Source organism: Ovis aries, chromosome 20 (genome assembly GCF_016772045.2).
Source record: "Ovis aries strain OAR_USU_Benz2616 breed Rambouillet chromosome 20, ARS-UI_Ramb_v3.0, whole genome shotgun sequence".
In the NCBI taxonomy this organism is placed as follows: domain Eukaryota; kingdom Metazoa; phylum Chordata; class Mammalia; order Artiodactyla; family Bovidae; genus Ovis; species Ovis aries.
In genome coordinates, this window is record NC_056073.1 from 34,917,247 (window position 1) to 34,940,215 (window position 22,969).

Genomic DNA, 22,969 nt, shown 5'->3' on the forward strand with positions numbered 1-22,969 from the left:
CTATTTTGTAAGCTGGATGAAACCTCGCTTTCCTGCCTACCATCTTGCATGAATCTTTCTCTCCAGGTAAGTGTTTTAACATTTGCGGTATGTAAAACTGTGACTTTAATAGTTATCATCAGGCCATCAAGACCAGCCACAAAGTCATTAAGGGTTCAAGCATCAGAGGCCATCCCTGAGAACCACAGGCTATGATCCTCCTTGAATTACACCCTCTGTCCATGCACATCTATGCAACATCACTAAAATATTTCAGCCAGGCCACATCTCCAGAACAGTTTTCATTTTATCTCACCAGAGTACGGTTCTATTCAAGATCATGCCAAAAACCAAGTCACTAATTTCACTGAGTAAACCCTTGTCTGACCTTCATTATGCTGATTAGAAAATCCTCAGATGTTGATTGAGCTATAGATAGTTAAAGGCTTTTAGTAGTCACCTTTGGAATTAGCCTTTTTCCTATGATGTTAAGCACCTTCCTTGGAGTGTAGATTCTTGATTAGAGATACTGAATGGCCCTAGAGTTGAAGCTTACACTAACTAGCATGCACATAATATTGTACAGTGTGTGCCAAAGTGTTTTAAAGTAAATCATCACAGACACTTGTAATAGTCCCCCATTCAGCTTGAAAGTAACAAGCGTGATACTTTAATTCTCTCACTGAGTCTTTCTGGATGCCTGACAGAATGCTCACATGTCCTCAGATCTACCATGTTGTCATTTGGTACCTCAAGTGAGGTACTATCACTGAAACTTTCTGCATCTTCTCTTGTCACTCTTCATCATCCGCTCCTTTTTCCAAATACCAGCACTTTAAAAACGTAAGATTGAACTCCAGGATTGAAATGAGATCCTTCTCTAACAAATTGTTTAGTTTCTGTTATCTTCAGTTCAGTTCAGTCGTGTCCAACTCTTTGCGACCCCATGAATTGCAGCATGCCAGGCCTCCTTGTCCATCACCAACTCCCGGTTATCTTACATTGTCTTATTTACTAAGATCGTTGGTAAAGTATGAGCTGTTTATTTATTAGTTTAGTTGTGTACTTTCAGCTCCTTACAGGGAAGGGAGATAAGAGGTCCCATTAATTCCCGTTATTATTGCAAAAGTCTAAGCATCTTTTTTCTATACAATGTAGAGATGAATCGTTCGTTCTAAAGGAACTAGAAAATGTATGCTCATGGCACTTGCAAGTTATTACAGTCTAATTGTAGTTAATTTTATTTTATTCTCTGGGACAACTAATCTCTCGATAACATTTGCAGTGACTGATTAAAATCCACTCCTTGCTAAAATCAAGGTCTTTAGATAATTGATGTGCTAATAGACCCGCAATTATTTGAGGCTGTGCTTCCTCACGGAGAGCAAGTCAAGGAATGGATAAAGCGCACATAAAGCACCTATTTTGCAACAGGAGCTCTGATAATTGCCAGGAGACAGCCTGCTTATCAGTTGTGAGAGGTTTTCATCCTTCATTAATATGGAGTTCAGTTGGACATCAGAGAAACTGGCCCCCATGGGAATATGCTTTGAATCTCCCATTATCTCATTTTCCATACATTTGGCTTGACCCACTTTTTATCTACATTCACAGAGAGATCTGGCTTTTCACATATGGGCTTTTTAAACAATCAGCTAGCCATGAACCTGGAGTCCCTAAAGCTCCACGCAGTGTCGGTTGCTATAAATTTGGACAAGTGTGTCCACCAATAAAGTATCAGTTTAAACGGTTCAGACTAAATATTTTAGAAGTAGACAAAATAAATATTCTGAAGTGCTAACCTGTGAGTTCTCCATGCTGTGGCTCGTGCTTGCTTGGCTTCCTGCGGTGGGCTCTCAATGGAGGCTATAGGTCTGGACTGTTGGAAAGCCGCCCTGTCCTGCTTTAGGTATCTTGTACAGCAGGCTGAGCCCTCTACTGAGTTGAAACATACCTGTGAAGAGATTGGGAGTAATGCTTTAAGATTCCATTTAGTGAGGCAAGAACTACAGTCCTGGGCTTGGAAAAGAATGTTTAAGTGGATCACAATTCTTTACGGCTTTGGCTCTCTTTATCTTTGGCCTCATAAAGAATATTCTTTCCTGGGAGTTTATAACTGAGGTTCGTTAAAGATGATTCTTTACAATTATGAGTGATGACTGGTTTGTTTTTTGACTCCATCGTCATTATGGCGCAAAACAAATATCCAAGGTGGTCAATTATTGTGGATGATTATCAAGAAAAATCAGTTGTTCAGTTATTAGTAGAGTATACTTTTCAGGTACTACACTAATGGTTGACATATGTTTTGAGTTTAGTGCGTGCCAGTCTCTGTGTTAAGTGTTTTATCCCCAGCATATCGTTTAACCCTTACCAGAAGTATTATTTCTATATTACATCCCAACAAGTACCATTCTCCTCCCCATTTTACAGATGAGTACACTGAAAAAGGGAAACGTTAACTCAACTAGGGTCCTACATGTAATAAGTAGCAGATCCTAGGCCAAAACCAGAATAGTAATTGACTGTTTGATGAGAACCCTGTTAGGTATAACCTGTGGTCTTCTGAACAAAGTTGAACGAGGGAGAACTGGCCATCCATCATCTTAACCAAGTTTAACTTTTGTTGTTGATATTTAAGCATAATTTTGTCCTGGGAAATTCACAGTAAGTGATTGTGATTGCATTTTCCTCATCTACATACCTCTGACACTCTTGTTGAGGATCCTAATCTTGTGCAGAGCTGTCTTTGGAGCTGACGATGCTGCCACATCCCACTCCTGTGGGAAATGGAGAGATGACATGCATAAAATTGAATAAAATGTATTAGGGCCAAGTTAAACTGCTAATAAGATAATCACAGTAATAGATCCAAAAATTATTTAAAATCTAGTTTTAATTACGTAAGTTCATTCCAGAAGTCCTACTGATGTGATGAGAAATTCACAAAATCTATACAAATTGAAAACAGAAATTATACTGCTTATTAAAATACTATCTCTATATTATCACATATGTAAATTTATGCACATATACATAAATTATACATTTACAAGTATAAACTTTAATTTATCAGGACTACTCAATTTCATCTCCTAGTTAATAATTTAGTACTTATTAAAGTTCAATATTCCCATCAAAATATATTCGCCCATCAATGATGAGAAAACATAAAAGCATTACAGAATGTATTTTCTAAACAAAACTCACTTCCCATTTTAGAAACTTGATGTCACCAAGGCATTACCATCAAATTTAACTTCTGTATTTTACTTTAAGATAAAAATAGAGAAGAAAGCTTTCAAATCTGTAAGTCCAAGAAAAACTATAATTAGAATCCCTGGCTCTGGCTTAAGATGTATTCTACATCTTATTTCAGCTTGACAGTAGGCTGGAGATTTCTCATTCAATTCCAAGTTGAAGCCAGAATGAAAAATGCTTAAAAAAAAAAAATGCTCTGGTTTCTGTCCTTATAATTCCCTCCTCCCCATGAAATGAACCTATGCAGAATATTTGAAATAGCATCCCAAATATACCCAGCTCTTGTCTATTTGTTATTAAAGAAGTTGGATGACTGAGTCTTGAGGAGTCCATGGTGGATCCAATTGGAAACTCATGTCTACAGGACTTTCCCACCAATGGGTTTCCAGGAGACTCAAAACACTGTTATTTGTGGAGCAGTTCCTGTGGCTCATGGCTGGTGTTAGATATTGCATAAGCCTTGGGATTTGAAACTCAAGACAGGCTCCTGTGGATTCTCAGCTTTCTTTTTAGTTAAGGACAGAAGACTATCTATCTATCTCTGTGGCTGAGCTGTCAAAAATGCCTGCTCTGAAAATGGATAGGCCTGTAGCTGGGAAATTACTGGCCAGGAAACCTACAGTGGCAGGGCTCAAAACCTCCTCTGAAGATATGATATGGAAATAAATGAGGGGGGTTGAATCGGAAGGTCAGGCTAGAGGTCAAAACATTATCCAGACAGAAAGAGACCAGTTTCCTAACTGGTCTTACTGTCTTTAATGGAGTGATCTCTCTCAAGAGAAGTGTTGGATTCCCTTGCTTAAGACATTTCAGTAATCAAGGCCTGGGGCAAGAGTACAAATAGGATCCCATATACATATGGTTAAATATATAAAAACTATTCAATTTAATAAATTGATAAATAGAATATGTTCTGGGGAAAATATGCCTTTATATTACATTGTCTTATATATAACATGTAAAATTATGTTCTTTTAAATATGAAGTCAGGAAAATAGCAAAAATAACTAAAGTGTGTCACTATTCTGCATATTTTAGTATTCTGTTTAGTCTGGTGAGTTTAGAATGGGTAATAAAAGCACACAAATATAGATTTTATATATGTCTATAATATTGACTTCCCTGGTGGCTCAGATGGTAAAGCGTCTGCCTACAGTGCAGGAGACCCGGGTTCGATCTCTGGGTTGGGAAGATCCCCTGGAGAAGGAAACGGCAACCCACTCCAGTATTCTTGCCTGGAGAATCCCATGGACGGAGGAGCCTGGTGGGCTACTGTCCATGGGGTCGCAAAGAGTCGGACACAACTGAGCAACTTCACGAATTCACTGTAATGTTGTCAGGCGAGGGTATGTTCCTTGGTTCTTTGTCTCGTCACAAAGATTTGGAGTGACAGACATTAAAGCCCCCTCGGCCCCTCTCACCTGAGACTATGAGCAATTATGTCAATGGCTATCCTGATCTTTACACTAAAATTCATATATTTCAAACACAATAGAGAAGACAAGGGTTTTTATGCGCAAACTTGCTTTTCTTTTTTCCACTTGATGCTTTCCTCATTCTTCCATGTTTTCATCCCCAACCAAAGGAAAAAAAAACAAATTATTCTTGTTTTTCATTTTTTATAATGTTGGGTGCTTTGAAAAACTCTAGTCCTTTTGCTTTCAAACCCTTTCACTTCACTCCTTCCTGATTAATTGGCCATTAAAGACTCAAACACAGATATCACCATATATGGGAAACCCTTCTCACACCCATCTGGGTAAGGGTCCCTTCCTGGTACTTCTCCAGCACCCTGGGTCTCCTTCCATCATAGAATTGGCCACGCTGTAGTATAATCTTCTAATGAGAAGACTGCTCCTAATTATTTGCATGTTAAGGACAAGAACTGCATTTAGTTTGATTTTATAATCCCTCCACCTTGTACATCATCAATTGATGTATTGTAGATGATTAATAAACATCTGCTAAAAATAAGCTATTAAATAAGTAAAGACACTTAACTGCTGAATTCTTGCCAGTGTAGGGTGATAACAACTCTATTTATATCCATTTGTTTGATTTTGCCAGAGAGCCAAAGCATGGTCAAATCAAAGCCCATCCCTGGAATGTCCACCCAGAACAAGGCCTTTATGGGGGTCATAAAACAAGGCACTTCCCTCAAGGTACACAGACTTCTCTTCAAATAGAAACTGAGGTGGCTGGCATCAAGCCTTGCCTCTATTCCGCTTACTCCTTATAAGCCTCAACTTCATCCCTTTGTCACCACATGTGTGAAAAGACAGCTGATGTCAGTGTTCCAGGCAGAGTTTTCAAAAAAGGTCAACCAGCATTCAGATTTATGCTGCTAAAATTCATCCCTTCTCTTTCAAAAATTTAATGAGAAAGGACAGCTTTGTGAAATGGAGGAGCAAGAACAATATTGCTTAAATAAATTGGAATTTGCACTTTGATTACCCTGCAGTTTCTGCCATACTTTACTGGAAATGCTCCCTGCGGTACAGGCTTTCTCTGGAATGACATCATCATATGAAGCCATCCTCACTATAATTATTTCCATCCATATTTGTAGAGCACATAGCAAGAACATTCGGTAAGGAATATTTGATGCATAGAGAACCATTTAAAACTGTAGAGTCACCAGAAAGCCCCATTAAAAGGCAAATGATATATCTTTATGCATGCCTTGAACCCCAAAGGAGATATTTCACATTCACATTTAGAAGAAGAAAAAAAGAGTCTCTTTCAAACAATGAGACTCTGATAAGAGCAAATATCCTATGCCATGAAATAACAAACAAGTATAGCTTCAGTTTCTTTTCTTGGAATAACTGTGACATTGCAGGAGCTGGCATATTTTAGTTCACATTGTCAAACAGAGATCCTTTTGGAACTTAGGCTCTGTCAGTGCCAATACCAAGTATTGGGATTTTAAATTTTTATTCTTGGGAATCCTGGTTTAGAAATTGATTGTTCTCTTTTGAATGTATTATTTTCAGTTTTAATAGAAGTGAAAACACCAATGTATTAATTTTCTCAAAAATCAAACAGTTAGAAAAACAAGATGCTTTTACACTGTACATGATATACATGTAAAAGCTGAGATGGCTACCCTCACAATTTGCAATTCCCTGATTTCCTGGGGCTAACTGTAGTAGAGGTGGGGGTGGGGGAGTGCAGCCTCCCGCTGTCGTGATGTTAAAAATATGTGGGCAGGTTCTTTGTCTTCTGGAAAAGAAAAGCTTCTACCATCTGCTCACCGAGGCTCTGATTTTGTTTTAAATGTAGAAAAACACATGTTGAACTCTGCAGTTAGTGATAAGGCCCAAATTCATGTGTTCATCCACTCATCCATTCAACATAACAACAAGGGAAAAGAAAAAAGGTATTGAATATGAAGTTGAATTGAGAAGTGTACTTAACAGGACGGAAACGAGATTCTTCTATTTCTCTCTAACCACTGTTTTCAAACCTGCTCCGTAAAATCTCCCTTCCATGTCCTTTAATGTCATCTCCATCAAATGCTATCATTTTTAACTAGTATCAGTTGCTTAAAAGTTCAGACTAATCTCTGTTTGAAATTTCTGTCTGCAGCAGTATACTGCTTTTGCTTCTCCCCCTCCAAGGTGGTCTTCAACCTTGTTGGCCACCACCTGCTATCTTCTTCTCTCTTCTGAGCTCTCCCACACTGGCCTTGTCCCACCAGGAGGATGGTTGTGTTGCTATGGGTCACCTTTAGACTCTGGCCCCAGCCCTGTGTCACAGGTAGATGGCTATTTTCTATGGTATGGGGAGAATCATGGTCCCTCAAGTCTCCCCAGAAGCTCCACTCCCCATGAGCCTTGTGAATGAGTGTAAGCTCCCTCCACAGCACCCCTTGGCCCTGGCCTACCACAATACATCCTCAGTCTCTCAATGTTGGGGTCTCCTCAAAGGGCACACTGACCACCTGCCTTCATAGCTCTTCACCATGTCCCCAGACTCCCAGGGACAGATGTTGTCAAGCACGGCTTTTATTGACATCTATTTTGGCTGCCTGAAGATTGTTCTCTTTCATATTTTTGGCTTCACTATTTTACTCTGAATGATGATGTATTTCATAAAAACTCAGATGTAAAATGAAGTCAGTATTATATATTCATCCAGGCAACAGAAGATCACCCATGTTTACAGGTCAGTATCAGATACCCATCTAAACCAGTGGTCAGACACCCACCCTGGTTTGTGCTGCAGTGCAAAGCCTGCCATGAGACAAAGTCTCATTTGTCTGGACATAAGCCACTCTGGGGGCTGAGCTTCAAGGGTTGCTACTATGCTTTCATTTGCACATGGCACAAAAGACATTGGTCAAGTTGACTGTCTATGATAACGCTGTCAAGAGTTGTCAAACACATCAATTTTCTCTATTCTTATATTTTCCTGTTTCCTTGATGAAAATTTGTGATGGCAAGTGGCAGCAAGTGGCTCCAACTAAGTTGTGACCACATTAGTAGCAGAATGAAATAGTTCTGTTAAAATGTTTTACATTTTCCATTGTTTCTTAGGGTACTTGCTCTGTAAGGAAAGTAAAACCACAGTATCCTGACAGTGGATGGTTTTCTTCTCACTAGCTTTAAACTCCTGAGAACCTCATCACTTTTTTGAGTTCATAATCAGAAACTAGAAACGCTGACTCTCATGGAAAACTCTATTTGTAGGATTTGGGTAACGAGTTATCCCAGTCACTAAATAAAGCTCTACGTGCCAGAAAAGAAACAGTTACATTAAACAAGTCTGCCAAATACTTTAAATACAGAGGGGCCATTAAGGGATTTAGATTAAATACTGATGTTTTCTACCATCACAACAATGAGCCCGTACCATTCTGCTTGACCAAGAAGGGTTTTAAATAAGTCATTTATACCTACAACCTTCATAAATCTTATGCTTCTTTCACACGTGTTTAAAGAAACTTAACACTTCTTCAACTATACATTGTAAATAATATTGACCAGGAGGCAAGTAACAGATAAGACTGTGCATAACTGCTTTAGAATTTGTTTTAAATCATTGCACTTTCTTCATTTTTCAAAGAACATTGAATTAACACTCATAATCCATCCTTAGATCTCACTAAATAGCCGTCTTCTCCATTTATGCAAAAATATTCAAATGTTGAGCTGTTTAAAAATTTTCTGTGAAGTTATAAATGCTAATCTACAGTTTTCAGAAATTCTTTCTCATAAATTTCCAATGTAAATTTATAACTTGCTACCATGAGTGGGGGGGGGGAACCAACTTCTTACTATTATCATCTTAGAAAGGGAGGTGAAAGTATTTTATCATAAAGAAAGCTGGGCCTTTAAAAAAATTTGTTTTGAAACTATCTAAATGCCTGCTGCTAGGTGTGTGTAGGGAAATTTGTTCTTCTTGAGGAACGGGGCATGATTTTACATAAAAATACTTCTGTGGTTGATTTCCCCAAATTTCTTAATAAGTGTCTCTGGTGAGTTTACTTGAAAATGCTGATAGAATCCCTGGGTCAGGCATGAGGCAATGAGTGGCTGCTCACCAGGGTTCATCATGTGCTTTCACATTCAAACTAAATAAAATCTGATTGTTTTGCTTGATTCTGAAAAATGACTCCAGGTCCCCTTTTCCTCTTTTCTTTACAACAATTCTTTCATTTTCTTTCTAGTTAGGCTCAATTTTTGCTTATGATCATAACTGTTCATCATCCAATAAGGCTTCGAAAGGCTGATAATACTAGGAAGAAAAACAAAGGTATTTACGGGCTGAGGGTAAAACCTAATTAGGAAATTAATTATCATTTCTGTGCATATTTTCATTAAAATGCAATTTGGTTCCATTCCAAACAAATTTGAATTCCAGAGAAACCATGCTTGCATATCTAGATTAAGAAAGCTGAATGAAGTTTCATTTTTAATAGAAGAGATCATAAGACACATAGATGCTAACCAAATGAAAATGTAAACAATTCATAAATGTTTCAATGGTTATAACTCCTCTGTGTCTGTGTTAGTAGTTCAGTGTCTGACTGTGCACAATCCCATGGGCTGTAGCCCACCGGGCTATCTATCCATGGAATTCTCCAGGCAAGAATACTGAAGTGGGTAGCCATTGCCTTCTCCAGGGGATCTTCCTGACCCAGGGATCAAATCCAGGTCTCCTGCATTACAGGTGAATTCTTTACCATCTGAGCCACCAGGGAAACCCTCTAACTTGTCTACCTTAATCTTAAGCTCTGGAATTTATGCCACCAAAGTTTCCTGATTTTACCTCTAAAATGAACGTTTCCCCTGAAACATCATCCCTGGCTATTTTCAGAAAGGCAGTGTTCAGAGCAGAGTTCAGTTAATATCTTCTTTAGTAACAATAAAATAACCCCTGAAATAAAGTCTTAAGTAAAATGCAACTATTTTATATATTTAGGTGCTGCTTGCACAGTAACTAAGCCAAAACTGAAAAGAAGCCATTGAATTTTGCCTCCCCTGGTAAGTATTCTTTAGGTGTGCAGGATTAGGCAATCGTCTATTGTTCAATTTCTATTAAAAAATAATAATTCATTGAAAGATCACAAGCGATGTTCTCTTATTCAATCATTTATTAATTAATTCATTAGGCATTTATTTTGTGCCTACTGAACCCTAGTACATATATTAAATGTTAGAAATGTATTGCAATGTAGAACTCCATCAATGCACTTGAAATCTCAGAGACAGTGACTAACAGAGAGGAAGACCAGGAGATTCAGCTAATATTTGATGCATTTCATCAGGCTTCAGGAACACAACAGGGAACCATGGTCTTTGGTGACTGACTGCATGTATAATGAGCAGGGCAGCAAGGTTAAAAAGGCAGCCGTACAGCCACAGTGAATTCAGCAAACTACATCTCACTAACACATTTGGTTTTTTTTTTTTTTTTTTTAATGTATGAATTTTGAGCTACCTTGAATCACTAGCAGGCTCCTTCTAATTACTAACAATGACAGGTCTGCCCTCTCAGCTGCAGCTGGATGCCCCAGGCATCTTTAGAGCAAAACCAACAAATGATTGGAATACTATGATTTAAACTCAAAACCAAAGCACAGTTGGAGATTTTTTTTTTACAAGGCTGCTTGAAAGTCTTGCATCCAGGGTTTGCCAGATCATAGAAGATGCAGAAGGACAACGCAAGGTCAAATCTACATCTCATATACAAAGAACAAACTGGTTTTCTAATCCGTGTGCCTTAGCTCATAACCTAGAGGACACGTTGGATGACTAGCGGGGTCCCGGGCACGGAGACCACACCAGTGACCCCAGTGCCCTGCTATGAATAATGGCCGTTATGAGAGGGAGGTGATGGCCGCAGGAGCAATATACCATCATCTGTCCTCCTGAACCAGAGGGGGAAAGTGTGGAAAAAGTAGCCTGCAGATATACACTATGCTAATTATTTTTGTGATGTAATTCTTGGGGGCATCTCTATCTGAGCAGCCAAAACAGCCCTTCAAGTGTAGCAAGAGACACCTTGCCATTAACCATCTGTGGCTTGAGGTCTGTTTTGTTTTTTTTTAATTTGATAAATATGTGGTATCCATTTTGGTCTCATAAGATCACTAAAAAAAAAAAAAAGATTCAATATGCAGCTTCTATGAAGGAAGGTTCTCTTTAATCTCCTTGATAACACATATGGTTATGCTGTCAACATAAGAGTTTGGGGGCCATTTTCCATCCACCGTTTTTAACATGTTAATTATTATTCGTATTCACTGGTGGCTCAGATGGTGAAGAACCCGCCTGCAATGCAGAAGACCCAGGTTCACTCCCTAGGTTGGGAAGATACCCTGGAGAAGGGCATGAGAGCTCACACCAGTACTCTAGCGTGGAGCATCCTATGGACAGAGGAGCTTGGCAGGCTACAGTTCATGGCGTTGTACAGAGTCAGACACGACTGAGTGACTAACACTTTCACTTGAGGTAATCTCTTTAAACAGTTCCCAAGGTAAGCACAATCAAAGGACCAGAGAGTTGGTCTCCTGCATGAGGTAATATTTGTTTCTGGGAGCTGAGAGAGGTGATGTTTTCCGGGGCGAGGGAGGAGGACTGAGGGGAAGACAAGAGAAAGTGGACTGTGTTTTATTTTGGGTGTTTTTGCTCTATGCTTAGCACTTGGGATGTAAAATGTCATTTTCCTCATCTCTCTCTTTTTAAGCCACGGAGTCAAATATTACAGAGTACCTGCACTGCTTGTACTGCTTGTATGGTGACATCTGCTTGGCATTCAAATACATATAAATCAGCGTGATTAAAATATAGTTAGAATGTCCATTTCTCATGACAGTCGTAAGAAACACAAGAAGGTGCATACTCAGCTGTCTCATTCATTGATGCAGCCCCGCCCTTTTCTGTCTCACTGAGGAACCTGACTGTGGATGTTTCCACAAGGCCACGCGTGCTACAGGTGAGCCATAGTTACAAAAGATAATCGAGGGGAAAGAGTTAAAACTATTGGTTTTCTCTCTAGTGTGAAAGGAGGCTTTTAACTTCTCCTAAACCCATCTCTGCACCCTCTGTACCATCACCCGATCCAGGCTTATATTGTTAATTTCAAAGATTAGCATTTCAAGAAACCCCGGATGCTACAAGGCCTCTCTGTGGGAGACCAAACGCAAAATAGGACCCCAGAAACGTATTTCATTTATATCTATTATATTGATTGTAAACTCTGCTCCTGAAACAACAATTCAGATTCTGGACCAGAAGAAAAAAAATGGCTTTCAAAAATCTAAAATGATTTAACACTAAGAAATTCAACCTATCTGTATGCAATCTAAGTAAAAAAAATTGACCTTGAGAGTTACAATAAAAATTTGTCTCTGGAATATTCTCCACCTGCACACATACTTCCCTCACTATGCATACTCCAATATGAATCACTCAGGGAAATTAGCTAGTAAAGACTGGGGTAGGGAGCCATTCCAGCAAAAATACCCACACTGCAAACCTTAATCTGTAGGCAGGCAGTCACCATGTGCCTCACGCATATCCCATCAGATTACACCAACATCCAGACCTGACCTTATCTGGCATCACATGTGAAGCTTATCTCACATGTGCACAGAATTCTCAGGATACTGTGGTACACTGCTAACATCTACTTTGATTCCATTAGGTTATAATTGGCTATTTACAGTAGCCAGGACATGGAAGCAACCTAAATGTCCATTGACAAAGGAATGGATAAAGAAGATGTGGATATACAATGGAATATTACTCAGCCATAAAAAGGAATAACATTGTGCCATTTCCAGAGAGATGGATGGGCCTAGAGACTACCATACAAAGTGTAAGTCAGAAAGAGAAAAACAAATACCATATATTAATGCATGTATGTGGAATCTAGAAAAGCGGTGCAGATAAACATTTTGCAAAGAAGAAACAGAGACACAGAGAACAAACTTATGAACACTAAGTGGGCAAAAGGGATGGGATGAACTGGGAGATTGGGACTGACATACATACACTGCTGCTGCTGCTGCTGCTAAGTCACTTCAGTCGTGTCCGACTCTGTGCAACCCCACAGACGGCAGCCCACCAGGCTCCCCTGTCCCTGGGATTCTCCAGGCAAGAATACTGGAGTGGGATGCCATTTGCTTCTCCAGTGCATGAAAGTGAGAAGTGAAAGGGAAGTCGCTCAGTCATGTCCGACTCTGTCAATGGGATTTTCCAGGCAAGAATACTGGAGTGGGTTGGCATTGCCTTCTCCAGACATATATACATGACTATGTATGAAATAGGTAACTAATGAGAATCTACTGTATAGCACAGGGAAAAGAAAAACTGCCATCTGTATGTAGGACGTACATTAAGCTCGCCTTAAAAATGTATTCTAGTAAACATTAGGTGCAAATATTGTTTCCTTCCACTTATATGAAGTATCTAGAATAGTGAAATTTAGAGAGTCAGAAAATACATTGGTAGTTGCCATGGGATGGAGGGTAGGGGTGGGGGGTGGGGAGGGCAAATGGGAAGTTAGTGTTTAATGAGGACAGAATTTTAGTTTAAGAAGGTGAAAAATTCGGGAGAAATGGATGATGGTGAGAGCTGCACAATAGGAATGTACTTAGTGCCACTGAACTGTATAGTTAAATATGGTTAAAATAGTATGTTTTATATCATGTAATTTTTACCACAATAAAAACATTTTTTTTTAAATGGATTGTTCCTTGTGAAGTGCTCTCCTAGGTATTGCAGAAGATATGGAACATTTTATGGCCCCTGTGGTTGAGCAGTTTCTATTTGGGGAGGAAAAAAAAAACACATAAAATGTTAAATGTCACAAAGACAAAATCTTGGTCTATATCACAGAGCAAAGAAGATCACATGGATGTGTCTGATAAATACACACAACAATGCTTTGGGGCAATAATTCCCATTTCAAATATTAGAAAATCTGTGTGTCTTCTCTGCTGTAAGTTGTGTCACCTGTAACTTATTATAAGTAATGAGCATTTTGAGTTTGTGATTTCATAATTATATCAATTCAAGGCCACTTTTATAAGAATGCCATTCTATGCACTTACATTCCAATGTGACACATGGAAGGATGGGGAAAGTGAAAGATCCAAGTGTACACCTACACCTGGCCACCAGCCCTCACTGCCCTGTTTAACATTACACCATTTCCCTCGTGGAGTCCTTCTTATCCTGCTCTGTTCTTATTCAACAGCATTTATAACTTTCTAACATACAGTATAATTTTCTTATTTGTTAAGTGTCAGTCAGTTCAGTTGCTCAGTCGTGTCCGACTCTGTGACCCCGTGGACTGCAGCACACCAGGCCTCCCTGTCCATCACCAACTCCCGGAGTTCACCCAAACTCATGTCCATTGAGTCAGTGATGCCATCCAGCCAACTCATCCTCTGTCGTCCCCTTGTTAAGTGTAGTCTTGTTAAGTTTAGTCCCTTTGTTAAGTGTAGTCTTTCTTTAAGGTTTTTTTTTAAATTTTTATTTAGTTTTACTTATTTATTTTGGCTGTGCTGGGTCTTGGGATCTTGGGTGCTGAATGGGCTTTCTCCTAGTGGCAGTGCTGGGTCTTCTCACTGAGGTGGCCTCTCCTGTTGTGGAGCATGGGCTCAAAAGTATGTAGGCTTCAGTAGTTGCAGTTCCCGGGCTTCAGAGCACAGGCTGAGTAGCTAGGCACATGGGCTTAGTTGTTGCTCCCTGGCATGTGGGATCTTCCCCCAAACTGTGAAAGCCAAGCAGTTATTCCATTTCTGATCATTCAGCAGATTGTAATTAAAAAAAAAACAAACAAACACAAAGTGATTCACACTATGGAACAGCGACTCATCTTTTTCAAGTTTTTGTTTTTAAAGTATATTTGAGGTGCAGTCATCAAAGCATTCACTGACTAAAATCAGTGCTTTGGGGTCTTCCCTGGTTGTCCAGAGGTTAAGACTTCACCTCCCAAAGCAGGGGGTGTGGGTTCGATCACTGGTCAGGGAGCTAAGGTGCCAGGAGCTAACATGCCTCTTGACCAACAAACCAAACCAAACCAAACCAAAATGAACAAAAAACAGAAGCAACATTGCAAGAAATTCAATGAAGTTTTTTTTTTTTAATGGTCCAAATAAAAAAATTAAAAAAAAATTTTTAAAAAAAGTCAATGCTTTTGTCTCAGCCTCTCAGGGTAAAACAAAGATGAAAAAAAAAAGTGATGATAAGCCTAGGGCTGAAATACAAACATCACAGAGGAAAGGCACATTAAAAAAACTGCACCAAGAGCCGAAGGAATGACTGAAATATACCAAGCACCAGGAGAATCACAAGTGGAAGGGGACAAGCAGGCCTTGCTGACAAGTGATGAGCAGTGAGAAAGTAGCTGAGTTGAACATATTTTTTAATGAGGTGTTAAGTAGATCACCAAGAGAGGTAGGTAATGACTGTGATGAAGAGTTGACCAGGGTGCGAAAAAAAAAAAAAAAAGCAAAATTAAGTGACACTTGGTAAATCACAGGAGGACATGAAACCTAAGAGAGCTTCTGAAAAGAATGGTCCATCCCTCGTTACACTCCGATGCCTTTTAGTAATCAAATTGGGCAGCTCATTAAAATTATGTGTGAATAGATAGATACTCTGGCAAAAAGGCAAAGGAGCGAGACAAAACTAGAGCAATGGCTATATCCACAGATGCAGAAAACCAGCACCGGAAGATTCTGGAGGAGATGGACTGGAGAGATACTCATTGGAAAACAGTGAGTGGATCCCCTGGGAATAATAGGAGCAATGAAACTGGCCACAGGAGGGATGTGTCATGCCAAAAGATAAGTTTAAAATTGGATGTGTTTGCATGAAATAATTCAGTTAACATCAAGGGAATTTAAAGAAACTAGTTGAAGGAGTCATGTGAGTAAATGGGAGGATAAAATTTGTTTCTCTCTGTGTATGGACAGGATAAATACAGGATTTTTCCCAACCAGGAAACTGGGCATTGGTCAGTGGCTTCCAGTGTTTTCCTAAATAAAAGTGATGCACTGGGCCATAATTATTTCAAATGGTATGGTTAGTTCTCTGGATGACACAGAAAGGAAGTGAATTTACTTGTATAGAATGCTGATTTTGTGTTGGGTCCCCTTTGATATTTTAACATATATGAAGTCTTTGGCTTCACACAACAAAACTGTCACACAAAGGGCATGATCACCACGTGTAACTGGAGGAACCTGAAATCACACAGTTCTCAACAGCTCGGAATCACATCTAAGCATGGGTGGCTCCAAAGCCAGGAGCCATCAAGCTGCTTGCTGCATCAAAGGAAGTTGAGAATAAAGTATCAAATTATTAAAGAGAAAATATAACTTAAGGAACTGGATATTGCATGTAATATGCTTATTCACACTCAGAGTCAGATGGCCAACTTGGATAATTTGATTTATCCTCCTAGGGTCTTGCTAAGGCTTGTTATTTAATGAGACCAACACATACCTCTATATAATAATGACAAAAAATAAATCTTAAAAAATGGTACACACATCCACTTAAAAAATCCGTAGTGTGTTTTACTAAGCATAACAGAATTCCCCATTTTTCCTCAAAGGGCTGGGATGAGGGTGAGCAGCAGGACTTATTCATTCATTTATTTCTTTATTAACAACCATTTATTGACTGCCTGGTCTTCCCTAGTGGCTCAGATGGCAAAGAATTTGCCTGCAATGCAGGAGACACAGGTTTGATCCCTGGGTTGGAAAGATCCCCTGGAGAAGGGAATGGAAACCCACTCCAGTATTCTAGCCTGAACAACTCCATGGACAGAGGAGCCCGGCGAGCTACAGTTCATGGGGTCACAAAGAGTCCAGCACAACTGAACAACTAACGCATACACACATTGTGTGCCTAATGTGAACCAGGAACCTTGCTAGATTCTTAGAATAAGCAAAACGATCATAGTTCCTGTCTGCTGAGAAGGTACAGCCTATTGGTTGATACAAACCAGTAAATAAGTTTTACTGATTTACCGAGAGTAAGAGAGCATATTCTCTTTCTCCTCTAGTCTAGCGGAAGGGTAACAAATAGACAGGAAAGTAGAATATGATCAGTATGGATATAAAGTTCTCCAGGAACACCCAGAGTGGCTCTTGCCTTGAGTACTTGGCCAGGCGCAAAGAAGGCGGCAAAGTCATTTAAACACAAGGACAGCATGTGTGCATAGCATGTGTAGAAGAAACTTCTTTTACTAAAGTGATGACAGTGAAGCAAAGAGAAGTTGCCCTATGTACCCTGAACACCTACTACAGTTTCAGGAAACTTAAAATGGATGTATGAACCACAAGGAAGAATGTGTACTGTGGATGAGAATCTGCAGAGGCGTGAGAGCTGAAAGAAACAAAATTTACAACCCTCAGTGGCATCTTAGTCCCCTGCCAAAGTGATGTAATCACTGATGCTTGTGTGAAATACCAAATACTTGGAAAGCCTCATAGAAACCAGAACGCTAAATATGTCTGCAGATCACTGACAATGTGATGAACACACATTTACTTGGAATGCTTGAACACGATCTTCAGAACATTCAAAAATGCATCTGACTGAATACCCCCAACAAAGCATCAGTAAAAGGCCAGGAGGTGCCCTTTGTTCAGTAAAGTAGCTAATTCTTGATCAGTAATTTTGTCACTGAGACATGCTTGAGAAAATAAAAAATAGCACCAGAATTATGGGAGATTTTAAAATCAAAGAAATTTTTAGAAAGCAGTGTCTTTTCTTAGTCCACACAACATTCCCTGGTCACCAAAGCATACATATAGGGCCTCCTGCCCAGAAGAAGAAGGGTAAGAACACAGATTTTCCATGCCTCCCTTTCTTTATTGGGTTTTTGTATGTGTGTGTGTTTACTAACTCTTGTGAATCATTCTTTAGGTGCACTATTACTTAGGTCACCATTTTAACTACAATATTATACTTACCAAGAAGGCTGCTTCCTAATAAACACTAAAGTTTTCTATCTTCAACATTTAAACAAAAAAAAGAAAGAAAGAAAGAATACAAAGAGAAAGACTCAGATGGTATAATAGTAATTTCACATGATGTCATTCAGGTTATTGAATCATTTCAGAAGATGTACCTCCACAAAAACCTTATCAAACCTGCATGCCTGCCTGTGGCAAATAGTTATCCATATTCAGAATTCCTATAGTCATATACTTCTTGAAAAATACTGAATGTGCAATTGCCTTCATCATTTCACAAAGTCATTTAATGACAAAACAATTGTCAAATGTCCCAAATGGTTTTTCTTGCACACCCACAAGCAATGTTTGCTAATATATTATTTGCCATACAAATTTCTAAATGGTCACTTCAAAACAGTAGAGCATGAGTACTTCCATTTTATTCAATAAGAAATTTTATACAATAGGGAATGATAAAAACAAAGCACCCATGATTTACAAGAAGAGACACCTGCCTTTGAATTTTGGTTCATTGTCTAGTTGTCTGACCTTGGGAAAATAACAACTCTGACCCTCATCTCTCTCAGCTTTGCTGATTAGGTACCTAACTGGGTAGTTGTATTAATAAAGACATTATGTATAGAATACAGTATACTGGCCTGACTCATTTTAGAGACTCAGTACTAGCTACTCTCATGATTACTTGTTACTGATATGAAAATAACATTTTTTTAAACCTCTGGTTTCATGGTATTGTTTTTCTGAAGGGCTTCCCTGATAGCTTAGCTGGTTAAAGAATTCCCCTGCAATGCAGAAGACCCTGGTTCAATTCCTGGGTCAAGTAGATCCTCTGGAGAAGGGATAAGCTATCGTGGGCTTCCCTTGTGGCTCAGCTGGTAAAGAATCCATCTGCAATGAGGGAGACCTAGGGTTCAGTTTCTGGGTTGGGAAGATCCCCTGGAGAAGGGAAAGGATACCCACTCCAATATTCTGACCTGGAGAATTCCATGGACTGTGTAGTTATGGCGTCGCTTTTCTGAATGTGCAACTCGGGGGAGAAGCTTAGGCTTGGACTAGCAAAATTTGTATTTGCAACCTGAGTGTTCTGTGAAGTGCAAGAAAAGCCAGAGTTGCTCTCTGAATCAGAGTTGCTTCCAGTGGGAAATTTGAATACTAATACCTACTTGTCAGATTACAATAGTTGAATGGGGCCATTCTTCTCAGTACACAGTAAACGTTCACTGAATAGTAACTCTTAGTATTAATATTGTCGTAAACAGAAATTACTTTGCCAACAAAGGTCCATCTAGTCAAGGCTATGGTTTTTCCTGTGGTCATATATGGATGTGAGAGTTGGACTATAAAGAAAGCCGAACGCCGAAGAATTGATGGTTTTGAACTGTGGTGTTGGAGAAGACTCTTGAGAGTCCCTTGGACTGCAAGGAGATCCAACCAGTCCATTCTGAAAGAGATCAGCCCTGGGATTTCTTTGGAGGGAATGATGCTGAAGCTGAAACTCTAGTACTTTGGCCACCTCATGCAAAGAGTTGACTCATTGGAAAAGACTCTGATGCTGGGAGGGATTGGGGGCAGGAGGAGAAGGGGATGACAGAGGATGAGATGGCTGGATGGCATCACTGACTCAATGGACATGAGTCTGAGTGAACCCCGGGAGTTGGTGATGGACAGGGAGGCCTGGCGTGCTGCGATTCATGGGGCCACAAAGAGTCGGACACGACTGAGCGACTGAACTGAACTGAACTGAAACAGAAATAGTTGAAAAGCAATGAATCATCTGATGTATCTGCCTTGGAATAAAACATGTGTGTGTGCTAAGCTGCTTGTCATGTCCAACTCTTTGCAGCCCCATGGACTGTAGGGCTCTTCATCAGGCTCTTCTGTCTAGGGGGGATTCTCCAGGCAAGAATACTGGAGTGGGTTGCCATTTCCTCCTCCAGGGCATCTTCCAGATCCAGAGATTGAATCCCCTTCTCTTCTGCCTTCTGCATTGGTAGGCCAGTTCTTTAACACTAGCGCCATCTGGGAAGCCCTGGAATAAAATAATACCATTAATACAGGGACAAAAAAATAGGACTGTCTTCAGTTGCTAACCAGTAAGGTTAGCAATGGCCTGGCAGGTTCTATGAGAAGGACTTGAGTATTTACTAAGTCCTTGTATGCATGCAGTGTTGACCAATACTGAAACTGGAACCCTGCATGAGTACCATTAAGTAGATCCTCATAACCCCAGATACTTGCACAAAGCATTGAAAAGACACAAAGTATTCTGCAGATACTACATTAAGAACTGGAAATAAAAAGTAACTGCTTCCCCCCTCCCCCCACCTCCATAAAAGTGTTGGGAGTAGTGAGATCTGGGAGAGCGGCAAGAACAAAAGAAAGACTGAATCTGTTTTTTGGCAAAGCCTGTAGAATATTAGAAACTCAGTTGCTGTCCCAGGTGTCACCATTCCAGCATTTTAAGTTCAGTTCTTTCTACTCATTCTAATCAGTGGCAGTAATCATTATAGACAGAGTGAACTGTAAATACCTTAACAGAAGTTTATCAAGAGTGATTCTAAAGGAGCCCTGTATATTACAAATAATTGCTTTTAACATAGGATGTATAGAAAACAAAGAGGAACATTAAAGGGCAAATTCTTCAGAAACCAAAGGAACAGACGAGATTTGTTAAAGTAATCAACGGGTTTTATTTCCTCAGAACTGAAAATATTCAGATCTAAACTTCGAAAGCTACTGTCAACAATATTTCCTCAGAGCCCAAGGGAGAAGGGCATGGGTGAGAGACAAAAGATGGAGGAAGGCAGAGAGACCACCAGGAAGAGGTGGGGGAGGGGCCCCTTGTTTTCCTGACTTAGTCGGTTACACATCAGATCTGGTGACAATACTGAGGGGACCAGGTCCGGGGATGTGGGTGGGAAAAAAGGAACAGCGAAGCTTAACTACATAAATGAGCCATGAAACTCCAGGTAGAAAGGGAACCACCTAGTTCATCTCAGAAACGGGTAACTGCAACGGTAAAACGAGGAGAGTGGAGGTGCCCAGTTCTTTTATACCTGGGTGATGTTTACGACTTGCAGTGGCCTTGAGGCTGGGGGAGGAGGGAAAGGGGTGGCCAGGGGTCTTCCCAGAACATCCTGTGAGCCTCTAAAAGATCTAAATGGGGACAGATGTTCCTCAGCCTTACAACCCAAGAAGCTGGGCGAAGCTAAGCTTCCGCTCGCGCTGACAACCTGGAAGTGCCACCTTATCTGATGAAAAACTACAACTCCCATAACTCCCTGGGTCAGCAAAAAAAGGAGGGCCTCCCGCCAAAGCCGTTCACTTTCTCAGAATCTAGGCCTCAGATACCGTAGGCCTGGGAGGAGTGGACGCTAGCTCAGGAAGACGCCACCCTCCTGCCATCCCCACCACCACAGCTTGAGGGTTGCCCCTGCCAGGTCCCTGGACGTGCCCCCCTACCCGGCTCCTTATCCTTCACCCCTTCCGAAACTACCGGCTCTGATTCCAACGTGGACTCCAGAATGCCTGGGAGGGGAGGGACAGAGGGGCATCAGGAGGTGGAAAACGGCCGGTCTGGGCTCCAACAGAAGCCTTGGCAAACAGTTCCAGGCAGAGAGGGGACACGGTGGTTTCACTCGCCCCAGGGAGCAGAGGCGCTGGCTCACATCCCAGGGTGTGGGGCGCAGAGGTGAAGGCCTGGTGGGCTGCCAGCTCCGGGTCAATCCCCGAGGGCCGGGCAGGAGAGGCAGGCAGGGCGGTGGAGAGCAGGTGGGGTGGGGGAGGCGGTCCCAGTTTGCAGGCCGTGGCCAGTTCCCCCTGACAGCCAGGCCGCAGCAGGAATAGGGTGGGGGGCTCTTCTGGAAACTTTGGTGACTATTGGCTCTCGTGGCCGCCTCCGACGCCTGGGGCCTGGGCCTCTCTCTCGGTGGACTCTTCCTCTGGCTCCTGCTCCATCGCCGGCAGCCCCCAGGCTGGGCCCGGCCCGGAGGCGGCAGGGTCGTTCTCCGCCTCCACAAGGAGTGGCCTCGCATCCTCGGCCTCCTCGGCGACAGCGGCCGCCTCCTTCATCTCCTCTCCTTCTTCCGCATCAGCCTCCTTGGGACGCTTGGCGACGTCCTCTGGCGGGTCCTCGGCGGTCCTCTTCAGCGGCTCCTTCTCGTTCTCCTCCTCAGCTGGCGGGTCGACGCCCAGCTCCCCTTGATCATCGCCATCGCCGCCGTTGGTGTGGCTCTTCAGGTCCTCGCCGCCCTCGGCGGCCTCGGGCTCGGGCTCGGGCTCCTCAGTGCAGCTCTTCTCCAGGGCGCACTGGTAATCGGAAGCCTGGACCGTGGGGTTGTTCTCGATCTCCCACAGGCCCTCGCTGAAGCCCCTCCTCTTATTCGGTTTGCCAAACTTCTCCTTGGACTCCTCGTACGGGAAGAGGTGCCTGGGGCCCAGGAAGGCCGTCTCGTGGGTCCCGAAGAAAAACACCTGGTAGCGGTTGGCCTCGGCCGTCTGCTCGATCCTGGCGGGCCAGTGGGCGTAGCCCTTTAATTTGGCGAACACCAGGTCCCCGCACTTGTACTTGCGACGGTAGAATCGCGACATGGCTGTGGGACGCGGCCTCAGCGGCCGAGAAAGGCGACCCACCGTGGCAAGCACGGCGGCGGCCGCTGGGCTGAGGCTGCGCGCGCCTCACCTCGAGGGGCCCCCACGCCCCCACGCGCCCCTGTGGGCTCAACGCTCCGGCGCCCTGAGAAGGTTCTAGTGCGAAGAGTGCAGTATCTCGGAGAGCCTAAGCCTGTTTGGGCCCAGCATCGACGCTGGAGTTTTTCCTAGAATGAGAGCTTGAGGAGCTTCAGTGTCCCGGGTGGCGGCTCTGCTGTGCCGATCCATCACTAGGCCTCGTTTATTGTGATAGCCAGAGGGGCCTAGAAAGGGAGACGAGGCAATGTGGCGAGACAACACAGTGACAGGATGAGCACCCATTTCCATGAGACTAGTCACAGGTTAGGGCACATTTGCAGGATTGTTGGGGATCCCGATCTGCTCATGACAGAAAACTCCACTCTCGCCTCAGGAGATTCCCTAAGTCAGTGGTTTCACCCCGTTTCTGATTTCCTTGAGAGCTAATGCTGGTGCCTGCAAGGGGATTCAAAAACAGTGGAGTCAGCCACCTTGATAGGATGTCTAGAGGGCGACTCTTTTGGAAACCAGTGTCCTAAAGGTGTAGTACTTTGGGGGAGGAGGCAGTGGCGGGGAGGGGGCGTAGGGGTGGGGTTACAAATGTAG

The 22,969-nt window shown here is 41.9% G+C and overlaps 1 protein-coding gene across 1 annotated transcript; it reads right to left on the reverse strand.

The window, feature by feature from the left end:
- Positions 1 to 18,154: 18,154 nt before the first annotated feature.
- HDGFL1 (HDGF like 1) lies at positions 18,155 to 22,352 on the reverse strand. The gene has a single exon (XM_042237526.2). The coding sequence runs from the start codon at positions 22,283 to 22,285 to the stop codon at positions 21,572 to 21,574; it is 714 nt and encodes a 237-aa protein (XP_042093460.1). The 5' UTR covers positions 22,286 to 22,352; the 3' UTR covers positions 18,155 to 21,571.
- Between the last annotated feature and the right edge of the window lie 617 nt (positions 22,353 to 22,969).